General features: G+C 41.6%; 1 protein-coding gene across 3 annotated transcripts in view; it reads right to left on the bottom strand.

Moving 5' to 3' along the window:
* SPEN (spen family transcriptional repressor) overlaps positions 1–15205 on the bottom strand; it is a 97086-nt gene that overhangs the window by 11529 nt on the left and 70352 nt on the right. Inside the window, exons 10-12 of one of the 3 annotated variants that reach the window (XM_075018031.1) lie at positions 14309–14413; positions 1307–9229; positions 82–495 (exon numbers count right to left, since the gene is read on the bottom strand). In XM_075018031.1, the coding sequence (XP_074874132.1) occupies positions 82–495; positions 1307–9229; positions 14309–14413 (8442 nt within the window). Of the gene's footprint in view, positions 1–81; positions 496–1306; positions 9230–12966; positions 14414–15205 lie in introns of those variants that run through there. The other 2 variants (XM_075018030.1, XM_075018028.1) reach the window with 2 other exon arrangements.

Here is a 15205-nt window from a genome sequence, read left to right as displayed (position 1 = left end):
TTGCCTTAGTCCTGGTTCAAACATCACAAACTAAAGGGAGAAGCAGGAGAATGTAGCTCAAGGAGAAAGAGTTATACTTACTGTTAGAAGCTGAACCATATCCACAGGTCTCTGAGAAACAGAGTGGGGAGGTGGATCTTGTATTAGTGTAGACTGAGGTTCGGAGCGAGACAATGACAGCCCCGGTGGGGCCCCAGGGCCTGAAGTTGTAGGGATAAATAAAGATTGCTTCTGAACTGCCTGAGGCTGGTGTGGGGATGGAAGCTCTTGTTTCATTGAAATGGCAACAGGGGAAGGATAAGACGTCTGGCCTGTATCAGCCTGTGCCCTCTGAAGTGGGCCATGAGTGTCTATCTGAGTCGCATGCCTATTTACAGTGGTGTGGTGGGTTTGTTCAGGTCCTGTTGCCTGTGACCCCTTGGAGTCCTGGGAAATCTGAGGAGTTTTGCTGCGCACTGGCTGATTGGGGTGTGAATGTTCACCTTCTGACAGACCCTAAAAAGCAGAGATGGGAGAGAAAGGAAAAACTTTGGAGAATGCACTAATGGTACAAAACTCTCTCACTGAACAATTAAATTGCTAGCAAACAGACAAGTGGCTTTGCCTGCTTAAATCTTTCTAGGCATCTATTTAGTTCTCAGTATAGTCCCCGTCACTGTAGTAAATATCCGATTTGCTCACATGTATTACTACATTTATTCTCACAACAGTAATGGGAGTTATCACCAGTATTTTGCAGCTAAGGAAGCAGAAGCCAGAGACCACCAAACAGCTGGAAATTGAATCCAGACCTCCTGAGTCCCAGCTCAGTACCTCTACCGCAGGACCATCCATCCAACAAAGGTATTAACATCACAATCACGCCCATGCTATTTGCCTTTATAATACAGTAATCACTGGAGAGAGAATAACTGAGTGAACTGAACTCAATGTGCCACTTTGGTTATGCTGGGAATTGCTCCCCTTTTATATTACTACATCTAGGAATTTTTAAATAGATTTCATGCACTCCCAGAACTGAGCCCTACTGTGATTAAAAGAAAAATTAGGGAATTCTCCCCCTTAATTCTTCCCTGTAACTTTAAAAAGGTGTTTCTTATAGTTTCCAAACAAAAATAACTGATTTTTAATATTGTAGTACTGTAAAAGCACACTGCCTAAATGCAGAGTACATGACAAATGAGCCAAACTCATCCCTGCTGTAATTCCCATAATGGTCAAATGCAAATGCACATGCACAAGAACTGTATGTGTGTTTTAAAAACTCAGGTAAAGGAAACCAAACAGAGCAAATCCATTCTCTCACCTGAGATGGGGTCATACTCCGGGAAGGCAAACCAATTGGTGATGCTCCAGTGAACTGAGGATGACCAAGCTGGGCTGCTGTATGGTAATTTCTCATGTCACCATACACAGATCTATAATCATGAAAGGAACCCCCTGTAGGATGCATGATCTGTACTCCATGAGGTACCACCACTGGTTGTGTCAAAGGCAGTCCAGGAAGCTGGCTGCTGGGAGGGACACTGAGGAGCCGGGGCTCACTGTGTGGAGAGTGCGCCATTTTGACTTCAGAAGACTTGGGTGTTTCTTTTCCAGGCTGTGGAGTCTTGCTGACTGGTGGTGTTTTCACAGACCCTTCTGGTGTTCTGGACTGTCTAGTTTCAGGGTGGTGGTCGCCCACTGCTGCCATGTGCGGGTGTATCATCATCCTCACATCTCGGGGCACATTGTACTGATCGAGTCTTATACCTGTAGCATGCATGCGATAATCTGTCTGCATTACTAACACGTCAGACTGCACAGGGGCTGACCCTCTACACACTGTATGATGAAAATGCATCTCTTCTTCTGGGGAATGCTGAGAAGATAACGAAGGCATGACTATGTCTCTTATTGGAGCTGGCTGAGGTGTGCTGGATCTCTGAGGTCTGATTTCTATTTGAGGCTGCAGAGCTGCTCTGGGAGAATGGAGCGCTTCTGGGCGGATACCATAAGGAATACCAGGTAAAGGAGGAGTATTCATTCTCACTTCGCCTTGTGACAGGTGGCCAAGGGGTACAGTCTGCGTTACACTATGAGGGGGCATTATAACAGACTGTTCAGGGTGCATACTGGATATATATTGAGGCACAGGAATTCCTGGAGCCAGCATGACAGAGGTATTACTAGATAAAGCTGGAGATGAGGTACTGCCAGGATGACAAGCCCTTGGAAATGGAGAAGGAGAATGCCCACTTGTACGGGGAGAATGTGGCTCTTGTTTTGTAACCCCCAAATGAGAAATAGCCCGGTCTGTTGGGGTGCTGGGTCCTGAGCTGACATGGTTTGCTTCTGAATGCATTTTACCAGACAGAGAAGGGTGATGAGGACTGACCCCAGGGCTCAAGTTTGATGGCTGAAGAGCCTTAGTCTCCACTTTCAGAGCAGTCAAATCAGGAAGTTTTTTGTTGGAGGAAGCTACACTTTGAGAGAGTACCATCTGGTTGTGAACTAGTACAGGTGCAGTGTTTACTGTTTGGGAGAGGACTTTAACAGGACCTGACTGGGAAGCAGGAGTCTGTACAGAAAGGTGACCTGATTCAGATTTCTCCAAGGTAGTGCGTTCTTGTTTAACGGAGGAGATCACAGGTGATGTATTGTAAGGTTGTGTTCCTAATACCAAAGAATGGGTGGAGACATTTCCGTATCCTGTAGGCGTCTGAGAGCCTTTCGGCGCTGGCTGTGATGGAGTAATAGGTTCTTGTTTAATTTGTGACTTTGAAACAGACTGTTGAAACTCTATGTCAACAGCACTAGCTGGGGGAATCTGACTGATCTTCGCACTGATTCGTTGAGGACCCTCTGTCTTCTGTCCTGAATAACTCAAAAGTACAACACCCTCTGAAGTGTTTACCCGTAGACCTGGGCTGGATCCAGTCTCCACTGGCCTCTCTTCAATAACAGACATAGATCCAGGATGAAATCTGCTGTTATCATTTGTGCTAGGTCTCTGCTTGTATTTTGGTGAAGGCACATTAACTAAACATGTCTGGGTTTGGGGGACTTGCTTCATCAACGTTATCCTTGGAGTTTCCTCTAGGTCAACGGTATGGGGCATTCTGCTTATAACGGAAGTAGCTTTGGGAGCAATAACTGTACTTATTTTTTCTTTCTCACTGAAAATTGGAGCCTCTGCTACTGGGGGGTCCAAAGCATTAGTGATAGGAACTGCCGGTTTATCCTCTGACACTGGTTTTATGGCTTCTACAGGAGGATGAGGTGGTGTCTCCTCCAAACGAGGTGCACTAACCGGATCAGCAGCGGAAGTTGTGACATGTGTAGAAGCAAGGCTAGTTGCTGAAACATATTTGGGTTCCATAAGTATCTTCCTCAGAGTACTGGAGTTTGTGTCAATATCAGATGCTTTTGTATCCGGGGGAAGAGCTGGTGGGGGGGTGGAATGAGTGCGGGTATCATCATGCCTTACAATCCATTCTGTCACCTTAGTGGTGGTGGAATGAATGGGGACTATCCCAGCTGATACAGGAGGTGGTAATTTTGCCACAGTTGCTGAAGGAACAGTCATATTTGAAGTGCTTGGTGGGGTAGCAGGTGCATTTTCAATGGCTGACCGTAGCTTGAATCCAGTTTGGCTCACATCATCCATAGGAACAGGCTGGGCAGGTAGGTCTAAAGGAGCAGGAACTTTGGGAGGGATGTTGCTCTCAGAAACAGCTTCATGAGAAATAACCTCAGTGGTTGCAGCCTTGTTTGCATCAGTAATTGTCAATTCAGTAGAGATCTGAACAGAGTTTTTATTTTGCTTTTCATCTTTCAAGGTTTCTTCTGGTTTTGCCTTAGCTTCATTGACAATAGGAGACTTATTTTGTACCCTTTCAGGTTCAAAAGCACTAACTTCAGCAGTATCCCCTTTCTTGCTCATGCTTCTTTTACGTCTTTGCCGGGTGGTCTTTTGTCGGCCTTTTTCCTTCCGAGGAACTTCAGTTTCCTGTGAAGTTTCAGCTTCCTGTGCAGAATTTGAAGACTCACTGAAGCTCACTTCTGCCTCCTTGCTTTCTGTCTCTACTGTTGCTGGGGTAGTGCCAGCTACTTGTTGCACAGAGGGTTCGACAGCAGTTTCCGTTTCCAAGATATTGTTAACTGCCTGGTCAGTTTCAGGCTCCATTTCTTCCCGTGGGCATGGTAACACCAGTGGTTCTGCAGGCATCTCAGATTCTGATTCAGAAGGATAAGTTGGAGGAGCAGGAAAGCTTTCTGTTTCCCCAGAAATATCATTTATGATGGATCCAATAGCTGCTGCCAGTTCTGTTTCACTAGCCTGATGTGCAGGTTTGTCTCCCTCCTCCTCCTGACGAACTTCAGACACATCAGTTGCTGCCTGTTCTTTGTAGGCAGCAACTGATGGTGTTTCAGTGAGCTTTGCAATGTTCTCTACTGCCTGTTCAAGTTCAATCTGCTTTGCTAACTGGGCAGCTTCTGGTGATTGCTGTGGTTCATGCATAATTTCTTTTTCTGTCTCTTGGAATGCATCTTCTGACTCACTCTTTACGAAATGGGGTGACAAAACATCCTCTTTTTGTGGGCTTTTGCTTTTTGTTGGTGATGTTGCCATAGGTTCCGTTTCTTCTTCACTCGGTCGCAGGGCACCTTTGACTTCATCAACATTGAGACGTATTTCCACACTTTTCAGACACAAGGATGCTTTATCTACAACAGTCTTGGCATTTCTAGATCTTCCTCGTTTGGATTTAGTAACTTTTTCTGGCGCATTTTTTTTCTCTACAATCTCAACTGTGGGGGTTTCTGGAAAATTTTTGTCCACATCAAGTTCTTTTTTGTCACGTTTCTGTTCACCTGCTGCTGCTTCTTTGCCTGCAGTCTTAAATGTATTGCTGTTTTCACTAAGAGTTGATTCTTGACCAGTTGTTTCAGCAGCCTCTTCAGATTCTACAGCGAGATCTACCTTAGGTTCGTTTCTTCCTCTTTTTCCTTGCTGACTGCTTGCAGCTAATGAATGTTTTTGGGACCTAGGAGATCTCCATCCTTCTGCAGGTTTAGGGGTTTCCACTGTTTCTTTAGTTTCAGTCTCTTCTGTCTCTTGCTGTGCTGGTTCTGTCTTAATAGGAGAGATTTCTTCCTCAGGCTTACGGCGTGATTTTGGAGGCCTTCCTCTTCTTGGGGGGGTAGCAACAGCTGTTGCTGTTTCCTGAGGTTCTCTCTCTCCTCTTTTTCTGGTAGACCTAGTTACCTCTACCGAATCCTTCACTGGAGATGGCCCATCATTGTCTCCCGTGGTAGCATAAACTGATCTTACATTTCTGCGTCTAGTTCGACCTACTGGCAAACTTGGCTCTATGTTTTCTGGCTCCGTTGCAGCACTAGGAGATTTAGCAGCATTTCTTGAAACTTTTTCTGCTTCTACTTTCAAGTCTAAAAGTTTCTGTGCTTCCCCACGAGGTGAGCTTGATCTTTTAAGTTTTTCACGGTCAATCCTTTCACTCTTCCTTGTGACAGGTTTCTCTGTGACATTTGTTGTGGCTGACTGAACAGGTGTCTTGGAACGTTTACTTTTGTATGATTTTTTATCTTTAACAACTACTGGAGGTTCCACTTCCATGTCATTGTCAGAAACAGGGGGCAGAACGTCAGCAACTACCTCTGGTTTCTGACTTACATTAGAATCAGTGCTAGCAGCAGGTAGAGCATTTTCTTCTTTAGTTTCACTAGATTCATCAGATTTTTGAACTAATTTTGGAGGTGAGGGAATCAACTGTGTATTGTCAGGTTCTGGATCTAAGTTAGTATCTGTTTGTGAAAATGAAGCTCCTGGTGTAGGTGGCTTTGTATCCAAGTATGAAGGATGCTCTGTAGATACTGAATCTTCCTGAGAAGCCTGAGTTACAGGGAGGACTTCTTTATTAACTTCTATTACTGGTGGAGGTTCAAGTTGTTCAGGTAATTCTACTTTGCCAGGAACAACAAGTTCAGGAAGAGGTTTTGGTTCCTCTTTCATAGAAGCAAGTTCAGATGACCTTTCTTCTCTTGCAGAAGTTATATCCATGGCCATTTTTTCAGTTGCTACCTTCTCAGATATAACTGGTGCTGATTCTTGAGGTGCACTTGTGACTAAAGAAGGTCCAGTTAATGATGAAGATTTATGTTCTAATTCTTTATTATCAGAAACAGTTTCTGGTGTCTTAGGCCGATTTTCTTTGTCTTCCTGCTTTTCCACTTCTTTTGGTTTTTGATCCTTCTCCTTTTCTTTTTGCTGCATTCGTGTGAGCTCAATAAATCTACTGTGAAAAAGAACAACTGGTTCTTGCACCAATTCAGATGCACTGTTACTCCCATCAGAAGAAGTCTGTCTCCCATATATTCGACCGGAAATGAAGTCCAGGTCATCATCTTTTCTTTCTAAATGCTGTAGACGTTTGGAATCTTGTTCAAAGATTGAACTATGTAAAAATCGAGAAGCAAACAATTCCTGTCTCTCTTGCTCCTCCTCTTTATGATCTTCTTTCTTATCATCTAGTTTTCCTTCTGAATCAGTCCTGATTTTTTTCTTTTTCATATACCATGATGGAATAGGTCTTGGTGCAGAGTCAACTTTCTCTTTGTCTTTATTGTTTCTAAAACTAGCAAATCTTGAGTCCCAGTCTAGAAAAGACCAGTTTTCTTCTCTAGATGAAGAGAGAGATTTAGCTCTTTCAAGCAACGCTTTTGTGTCTGGTGTGATTGTCTTATCTAATGCAAAGGAGTAAAATTTGTTTCTTTCTAAAGAAGCTGACAGCCTTTCCTCTCTTTCACGTATTTTCTCCTCTCTGTCCCTTAATAAAAAAGATAGTCTGGAATTCTCTAATAAAGATGAGACTTTGGGAGAGTGGGGTTTATTTTCATTGTCGTCATCAGAATCTGAAGGCACCTCCCCTGGTTCGAGGTCACGTACTGATCTCTTTCGTATGCTGTCTCTTTTAACTATACTACTTGGGAAACTAATATCAACCCTGCCAGACTCTTGTTTCACTTGAGATTCCCATCGACTTGATTCATCTTCAGAACTCAATACCGATAACTTTATTTTGGCCATTTCTGCCATCTGCTCCCTTCTGCTGGAATCATAGGGATTAAACCTTAGGGAATCCTCCCTCACAGTCATATTGGAATATGAAAGACTCTTGTCTTCTATTTTAGGTGATTCTTTGGTTTCTTTTAATGGCATTAGCCTTGGGGAATCTAGTGTCTCATCATCCTCATGAAAAGGAAAGTGTCTGATACTGGGTGAACAAGCAGTCCTTTCTGAATCTTCGCTCACCTGACGAGAACTTCTATAGTTCCTCTCTCTTTTAGTGCTAATTTCAAAATCAATATGGTCAGTCTTTTTCCTTTTACTTGGAGGAGAATCATCTGTGACATCTTGTGGGGGTTTGCCCACTTCATGAACTAGACTACGCCTTTCATATTCATCTACTTCTTTTTTTGGACTGCCAAACTTCTCAGATTTTGCTATCTCCATTTCCATCTGCTGTTTTAATCTGCGACTTTGCTCCATTTGTTTTCTATAACTTTGTGTATAATCAATGTCAATGGCAATTTTTTCCTCTGCATCAGCTGACTGAGTTTTCTCCTGGCCAAGTTTATGGTCAGGCAAATCTTCAGAAAGACCACAGTAATTTTTCTTCTGTTCCTCTCTCTCTGTTCCTTGATCATCTAATAGCTGCATTTGTTTGTGCTGTGATTTTATTGAATTATGTTTTTTAGAAAGGATTTCTTGAGTTTCCACTGGTTCCTCAACAGGATCTCCTAGTTTAGGCTGAAGTTCTAAACTTGAACGCAAGCCAGTCCCCACAGAAACATTAGTAGGCTCCTGTGTATCTTTGGGACTAGTAACAGGAACAAGTCGTTCTAATTTGATTTTTTTAGATTCCCTTTTAAGCACTTCTTTCCTCAAGGGCTTTCTTTCCAATTCTCCTTCCCGTAACACTGTAACTTCTCTAGATGAAGTTGTCATATCAAGTTGCTTTTTCAAGACCACGCGTGCAGCATCTTCCTCATCTTGACTACTTCTTTTAACTTCCAGTTTTTGCCTATCAGGTTTCAAATTTGCATCAGCAAAACGTCTTTTACGAGCCTCTAACTTGTCAAGATCTATGGCATTTGCCCCTTCTGTAGTCTGCTCTGCCTTCAGATGTTTCTTGGACTTTAGTTTTCCCTCTTTGTCAACCACTTCTACATGACTGGCAAGTAACTTTTCTTTTGGCATCTTAGTTCTGACAGGTTCCAGTTTAGACTGGTCAGATTTTGTTTGCTCAACTTGAGATGCCTGGACTTTTTGCTCAAGTGGAGACTTAATAGTGTCATTATCAAGCTTTGGTCTCAGTTTTTCCAAAGCAGGCTGATCAATAACTTTCCCTTCTTTTTCTTTTACTCGAGTCAGCACCACACATGGCATTAATTCCAAACGGTTTTTAGCTGTCCCTTCTTTGTCAGCTCTCTCTTTACTCTGTTTACCATTGCCCTTTAATTTTTCAGGACTGGGTTCTCTCTCATTTTCTTGGTCTGTTTCAGAAGACTGAGAGCTTGGTGAATGAATTTTTGCTTTTCGTTTTTGCTTATCAGTTTTATCCTTTTCTAGTTTTTCTGGCTTCTCTTTCCTCAACAAACGTTTCTCTTTGTCCACTCTCTCTTGGTCAAAAGCCCGTTCTTTTTCACTTTTCTCATTTTTTGCATAACGCTCTACACGTGTCTTGTCAAGCTTCTCATATCTTGGAGGAGAAAGCGAGCTGCAGCTCCCACTTCGATCTGAAGACCTGCTGTAGATTCTCCTTTCAGAATCACTTTGAAGCCTTTCTGATTGTGCGGGAGATGCTTCGGGACTCTGTGGACGTCTGGAGTGAGTTGGACTTTGACTGCGTTCAATTGGCCTCCTTTCATGATCTCTATCTCGATCAGATTCAAAACGTTCTCTCTCCCTCTCTCGCTCTCGCTGTCTGTAACTGTATTCCCTTATATCTTGTTCATAAGGATCTCCTCTGTAATCCCTGTATTCACGTGGGTCATCATAATATCGTGGGTCATAGTAGTCTCCTTGGTAAGGATCCCATTCTGCATAAAATTCTCTGCCTCGTGCAGGATATTCTCTTCTAGGATCCTCAGGATAAGTCCCTGGAGTTCTAACAGTCTCATAGTAAGTACGATCAGGCGCATATTCATAAGATCCTCTTCTTTCCTCTCTGCCAAAAACAAGAACTATACAGTGGTTAGTTTTTTCTATAAACCAAAGAAGTGTTGAACTATGAAACGTCTTTCTACATGAAAAGTTATTTTGATAGTTTATTGAGATATATAGATCATAGCAGATATTCATACCTGGACCCACAGATTTAACAATGAGTTAGCTGATGAACCCAACTGTTAGCCTCAGATACATAGTAAATCAGTCATTTTGTTCATCAGCTAACTTGGGCGAACACCTCTGAATCAGTCCTATTTCTCTCTCTCTCTCTCTCTCTCTCTCTCTCTCTCTGTGTGTGTGTGTGTGTACATACATACGTACGTACGTACACCAAACTAATGTTTACACTCGTATTCAGGGAACAAATATAAACCAATTTAATGAATGTGCACCCTACAGAAAAAAAGCTTCATTATACATACATGAAGACCGCCCAATCTCAAAAGCTGCCATTAAGCAAGAGCAATTTTTAGTTCTGAAAACATGTATCAGATCAAACTTTGAAGTTTCCATCTCTCAACTAGTAAGCTGTAAGAACAGTAAGGATACTACTATTACAATAATAAATAATACATTTCATTCTATTTTATGATTCTATTTCAAAAAAGATTCTTAGTTTTTCCCAAAGGGGCACACTTGCTTCTAGTTCTAGACTTCAGATATGTGGGTCCTTAAAATTGTGAGATTTTTATGTAGAAAAGCTATGAAGTATTTGTAGGAGTTGATAATGCTTATTAATGGTCATTTTTTCTTTCCCTGAGCCCTATATGCTTGGGCTCCTAACACTATGAAAACTGGCGGCACAGCTAGGAGGATACAGCCCCAATAAAATATTTAGAGACATTACCTCTAGCATTTAAGAAAGATTTTTCTTAAAATGTGCGGGTCACATGCAGATTATAGAATAATGTGGTATATAGCTGTTACTCAAAATGGTGTTCCGCATAATTAAAGTTGCTGGTTCATGATTCACAAGTAACATGCTCATCTCAAGCTCTTGTCAAAGATCTCTATGCTCCCCAGTTCACTGCTCCTAAGCAAAGATTACGTGAACATTCACATCAGATGCTGGTTTTGATAAGGACAGCTGATTTTTGGAGGAAGAAAAGAAACATATGACCAAGTTTTGTCTTGTTTTAGAAATCAGTGTTCTAGTCAGAAGTATTTCACAGCAAAAGTTCAGTTCAAATTACGCGTAAAAAAAATCTGATAATGTAATTCTCAATATTTCCTTATTCAGTTTAGTTCAGCCATAGGAAATAGTCACATTCTGCCTGTTGGCAGATCACAATTCTTGGCAATCAGTTGTGAACACACCAATTCACTTTCATTATGCAAATCATCATTTCTAATTTCCCAACTAATCATCATTTTTTTTCCCAAAAGCAAGCAACATTGTATGTGTTTTGATTGACTTTGATCTAAAACAAGAGCAGCGTATTTTGACATAATGTGCATCTCATTAGTGCAAACGACACCACGCTGGATTCATCTGCAAGCAATTCAGAATCTTAAGCCAACTTTTAAAAGTTGCAACAGTGTATCAACTAAGGAAATTTGCCTGCCCATCCTTTTACCACAATCACTAAAAACCTACCAATTTTTTTCTTTACCAACCATCTAAAAATTATGAATGGAACTGTGTTAGGCTGCGTTAAACAAATCTAGAGAAACAAGTGAGCCTTCTGCAAAGGTGGTAGGTAACAGCAAGCATGGATTTGCAAAGAACAAATCATGCCAAACCAATCTAATATCCTTCTTTGATGGAATAACAAGTATTGCGGATACAGGAGAAGCAGTGGACATGGCATACCTAGCCTTTAGTAAGGCATCTGACATGGTCTCGCATGATCTTATCAATAAACTGGGATATACAATTTAGATGGGGCTACTATAAGGTGGGTGCATAACTGGCTGAATAACCACTCTCAGAAAGTAGTTATTAATGGTTTGCAACTATGCTGAAAGGGCATAACAAGTGGAGTTCCACTGGGGTCTGTTTTGGGACCAGCTCTATTCAACATTTTCATCAACAATTTAGATATTGGCATAGAGAATACACCTAGTAAGTTTGCAGATGATACCAAGCTGGGAGGAGGTGCAACTGCTTTGGAGGAGAGGATCATAATTCAAAGTGACCTGGACAAACTGGAGAAATGGTCTAAGGAAAATAGGATGAAGTTTAATAAGGACAAATGCAAAGTACGCCACTTAGGAAGGCATAATCAGTTTCACACTTAGGTTGCATCCACACAAGCAAGTCCTTTCGGAAAACCCAGCTCTCTTTTGAAAGAGCACATGGAGTGCCTACACACAAAATACACTCTTTCAATCTCCGAAATCGAAAGAATGCAGCTCTTCTTCCTCCCAGATCAGGCAGAACACCTTCTTTCAAAAGCCTCTTTTGGAAAAGAGAGTAGATGCTTTGCAGGCCCTTATTTGGAAAGAGCAGCCCTCATGGTGCTGTATTTTTCGATCTCTGGCCCATTCTTTTGAAAAAGCAGGGACTGTCTGGATGTTCTCTGTTGAAAGAGTGGATCGATTTTTTGATCTGCCTTTTTGTGTGTGGATGCGCTCTTTTGAAAGAAGTTTTTTCGGAGGAGATCTGCCGCAAGAGCTTCTTTCGAAAGATCACTGTAGTGTAGATGTAGCTCTACAGAATGGAAAGTGGCTGTCTAGCAAAGAGTACTGCAGAATGGGATCTAGGGGTCACAGTGGACCACAAGCTAAATTTGAGTCAACAGTGTGACACTGATGCAAAAAAAGCAAACGGGATTCTGGAATGCATTAGCAGGACTCTTGTGAGCGAGACATGAGAAGTCATTCTTCTGCTCTACTCAGTGCTAATTAGGCTTCGGAGTACTGTGTCCAGTTTTGGGCACCACATTTCAAGAAAGATAGAGAAACTGGAGAAGATCCAGAGAAGAGCAACAATAATGATTACATGTCTAGAGAACACGAGCTACAAGGGAAGACTGACTGAAAGAATTGGATTTATTTTATTAAAAAAGAGAAGATTGCGCAGGGACATGATAGCAGTTTACAAGTACCTAAGAGTGTTAAAAAGAGGAGGAAGAAAAATTGTTCTTCTTGGCCTCTGAGGATAGGACAAGAAGCAACTGGCTTAAGCTGCAGCAAGGGAGATTTAGGTTGGACATTAGGAAAAACTTCCTGTCAGGGTGGTTAAACATTGGAATAAATTGCCTAGGGAGGCAGCAGAATCTCCATCACTGGATATATTGAAGAGCAGGCTAGATACACATCTATCAGGGATGACCTAGATCAGGGCACATGTGAATAAGACAGTCCTCAATAAATAACACCAAACCATAACTTTTGTAACTCTTATTTTAAGAGCAGTGCAGACAATCATTTGTAAATGTGATACTGCAGGACATTCACAAACTTTTTACATATGCCATTTCCTCATACTTTACACGTGTGTTTGTAACACTGTCTTCCTGACTTTCACTGCTGAATTGTCTCCCTCTGGAGGATGCTAGGGGGAGTTACCCAACATTTCAAGATCACGTATCATTTGCTATTTAGATATGAGTTTATTTTTAGTCTTTTACATGTTCACCCTTTATCGAAAACAACCAGGAGCGTATTTTTTTGTTTTTGTTTTTTTAAACTTTGCAACTATAGCATCAGAAGCCACAAAGGAGTCCTTAAAGAGCCACATGAGACTCTGGAGCCACAGGCTGCAAATCCCTGGTCTAGATGGTACCCATGTACAATACTTACACATCTGACAAGTGCCATTTGAAAAAAAAAATGTAGATAGAAAAAGTTTTCCATGATAAAAGCAAGCAAAAGTAAAGTCCTGCTCAGAGCTTTTACTATTTTATCAATACTAGAAAGCATACTACTGTGGAAGTGATGGGTCTAAGTGTAACTTTTACTTTCAACTCAACAGATCAGAAAATATCTGTCTATAGTAGACCCTCAATTTCCGCAAGGGTTGTGTTCCCTCGCCTAACCTGAATTTTGCGTAAGTCAAGGGGAGGGGTTTTCCCCAGCGGAACGCACATTCTGCAGGCAGGGAAGCAGCAGGAGCACCTGGAGCTCCTTTTTCAGCAGTAAGTCCTGGGGTGCTGGGGCAGTTGGGGAAGGTTAAGTCTGGCAGTGGACTCGGGCCGTGGGAGGGGAAGGATAAGCCTGGGGTGGGTTAGAGTTGCAGGAGGGCAGGCAGCTTGAACCAGAGCCATACATGGGGGGGGCACTGAACTGGGGCCAGGAATGCCCACAGCTGCCACTTCCTGGAAGCTCTGGGGTGGGGAATGCCTGTGGATGCCGCTTCCAGAGGGCTTGGTGCAGCTGGGAGGAGCCGCCCCCTGGTGGGGGGTGAGCCAGAGCCATGCGCAGGTGGTGAGTGGGCCGGGGGTGCTGAGCCAGGGCCATGACGATTTTGAGTTGCACTGAAATTACATTAATGCAAGTTAGGCACAACTTGAAATCACACATTTTGAGTGTTTACTGTATTGTAATCTCACATGTTGCTTATTAATTTATATAGTATTTTGAGGGCAGGAAGAGAAGTTACAAAAAGCGCACTTTCCTTTCTCAAAGAAAATAAATGATCCCTAGCTCTTTACAGATGACACAGTGAATGAGATGGATAGCTGAGCATATGTGCAAACTAGCTGACTAAAACAGACGGTAAAATCTTTCAAATACACAGGTTTTTGGTACTCCATATAAGAATTTTAATAAGTGGTGGAGTTGTCAGCCATAACCCATTGCTTGTCATTTATCTGGCAAATTTATGTAGTTCAGGGCTCACCATTCACATCTGTGAAAAAAGTTTAGAAAGCTAAAATTTAAAACTAAGGTACTAAAATATGTACAAGAAAACCACAGCCAATGCCATGACAGCACCTGCCTGCTTTGATACGTTATGTTATTTTTGCACTAAATTCAAACTAACAGTGACTTTTCAATTAAATTCACACCTTAAAAAGAGGGAGAGTCAACAGGATAGAGTGTGACTGTTATAGGGAGACAGAGAAGGCTTGGGAGAGAATCTTAAAATGCTATGTAAAAGGCAGGAGAATTGAATGTACTAGATACATGCCTTCTTTCTGCTAGCATTTCATAGAAGTCTCTGATATCTTGACCCGTTTTCTCCATGGAATGATAAAATGCCAACTGACTCTCTCGGTTTGCAAAATCCACCTGAAAAAATAAAAGGTATTATACATGTTCAGTAAAAGAAATACTCCATCTCAACAGGTATTAAGTGTCCTCTGCAGTGTTTGAAAATGGAAGGAGGAAAAGAGTGGGTGCAATAGTAAAACAAAACAAAACTGACAAAACAACCCCCTCCCCCAGGGCCAGGAATTACTTCTGTTGAGAAGACAGACTGTAAATGTGCTGTAAAGCACAATGTGTTTTTATGGAGCTACACGAATTCTGGTCTGGATATTTTCTTTCAGTTTGTGAAGAAAAGTCAACTGAAATGCTTTTTCTTCCCCAGCCCCCAAGGAACAACAAAGCAAAATTATTAATAGTAATACAACCATGTAATGGTGGAGATGGGAACTGAATCTGAGCTCCCTGCTCTAATCACTACTTGCTACAACACTGAGATAAGAGGAACATAATCTATGCAAAAACATTAAGAATTACAATGTGTTTGTCAAAATAAATTCCACACAAAGGAACAGTTTTCACATTTAAAAAGGACTTTTAAATAATCAGTGTAGAAGAAAACTAGTATAATCACAGTAACAGAGCCAAACATATGAACAAGGGTGATTTTACATTCCAGAACCTCTAAAGAGTAAGATCTACAAACACAAGACACAAAATCTTTAATGACCATTACCTTTTATTCCATGTAAAGGCTACTTATTATATTTCATCACCATGTTTACAAAAACTATATAATGTATTCAACATTTCCAGCTCCATGAGCATCAATTTGCTAGATGAATACACCATGCTTGAAACAATTATCCACTTTTT

Source organism: Carettochelys insculpta, chromosome 23 (assembly GCF_033958435.1).
Source record: "Carettochelys insculpta isolate YL-2023 chromosome 23, ASM3395843v1, whole genome shotgun sequence".
Taxonomy (NCBI): Eukaryota; Metazoa; Chordata; order Testudines; family Carettochelyidae; genus Carettochelys; species Carettochelys insculpta.
This window is presented reverse-complemented; position numbering and strand designations above follow the sequence as displayed.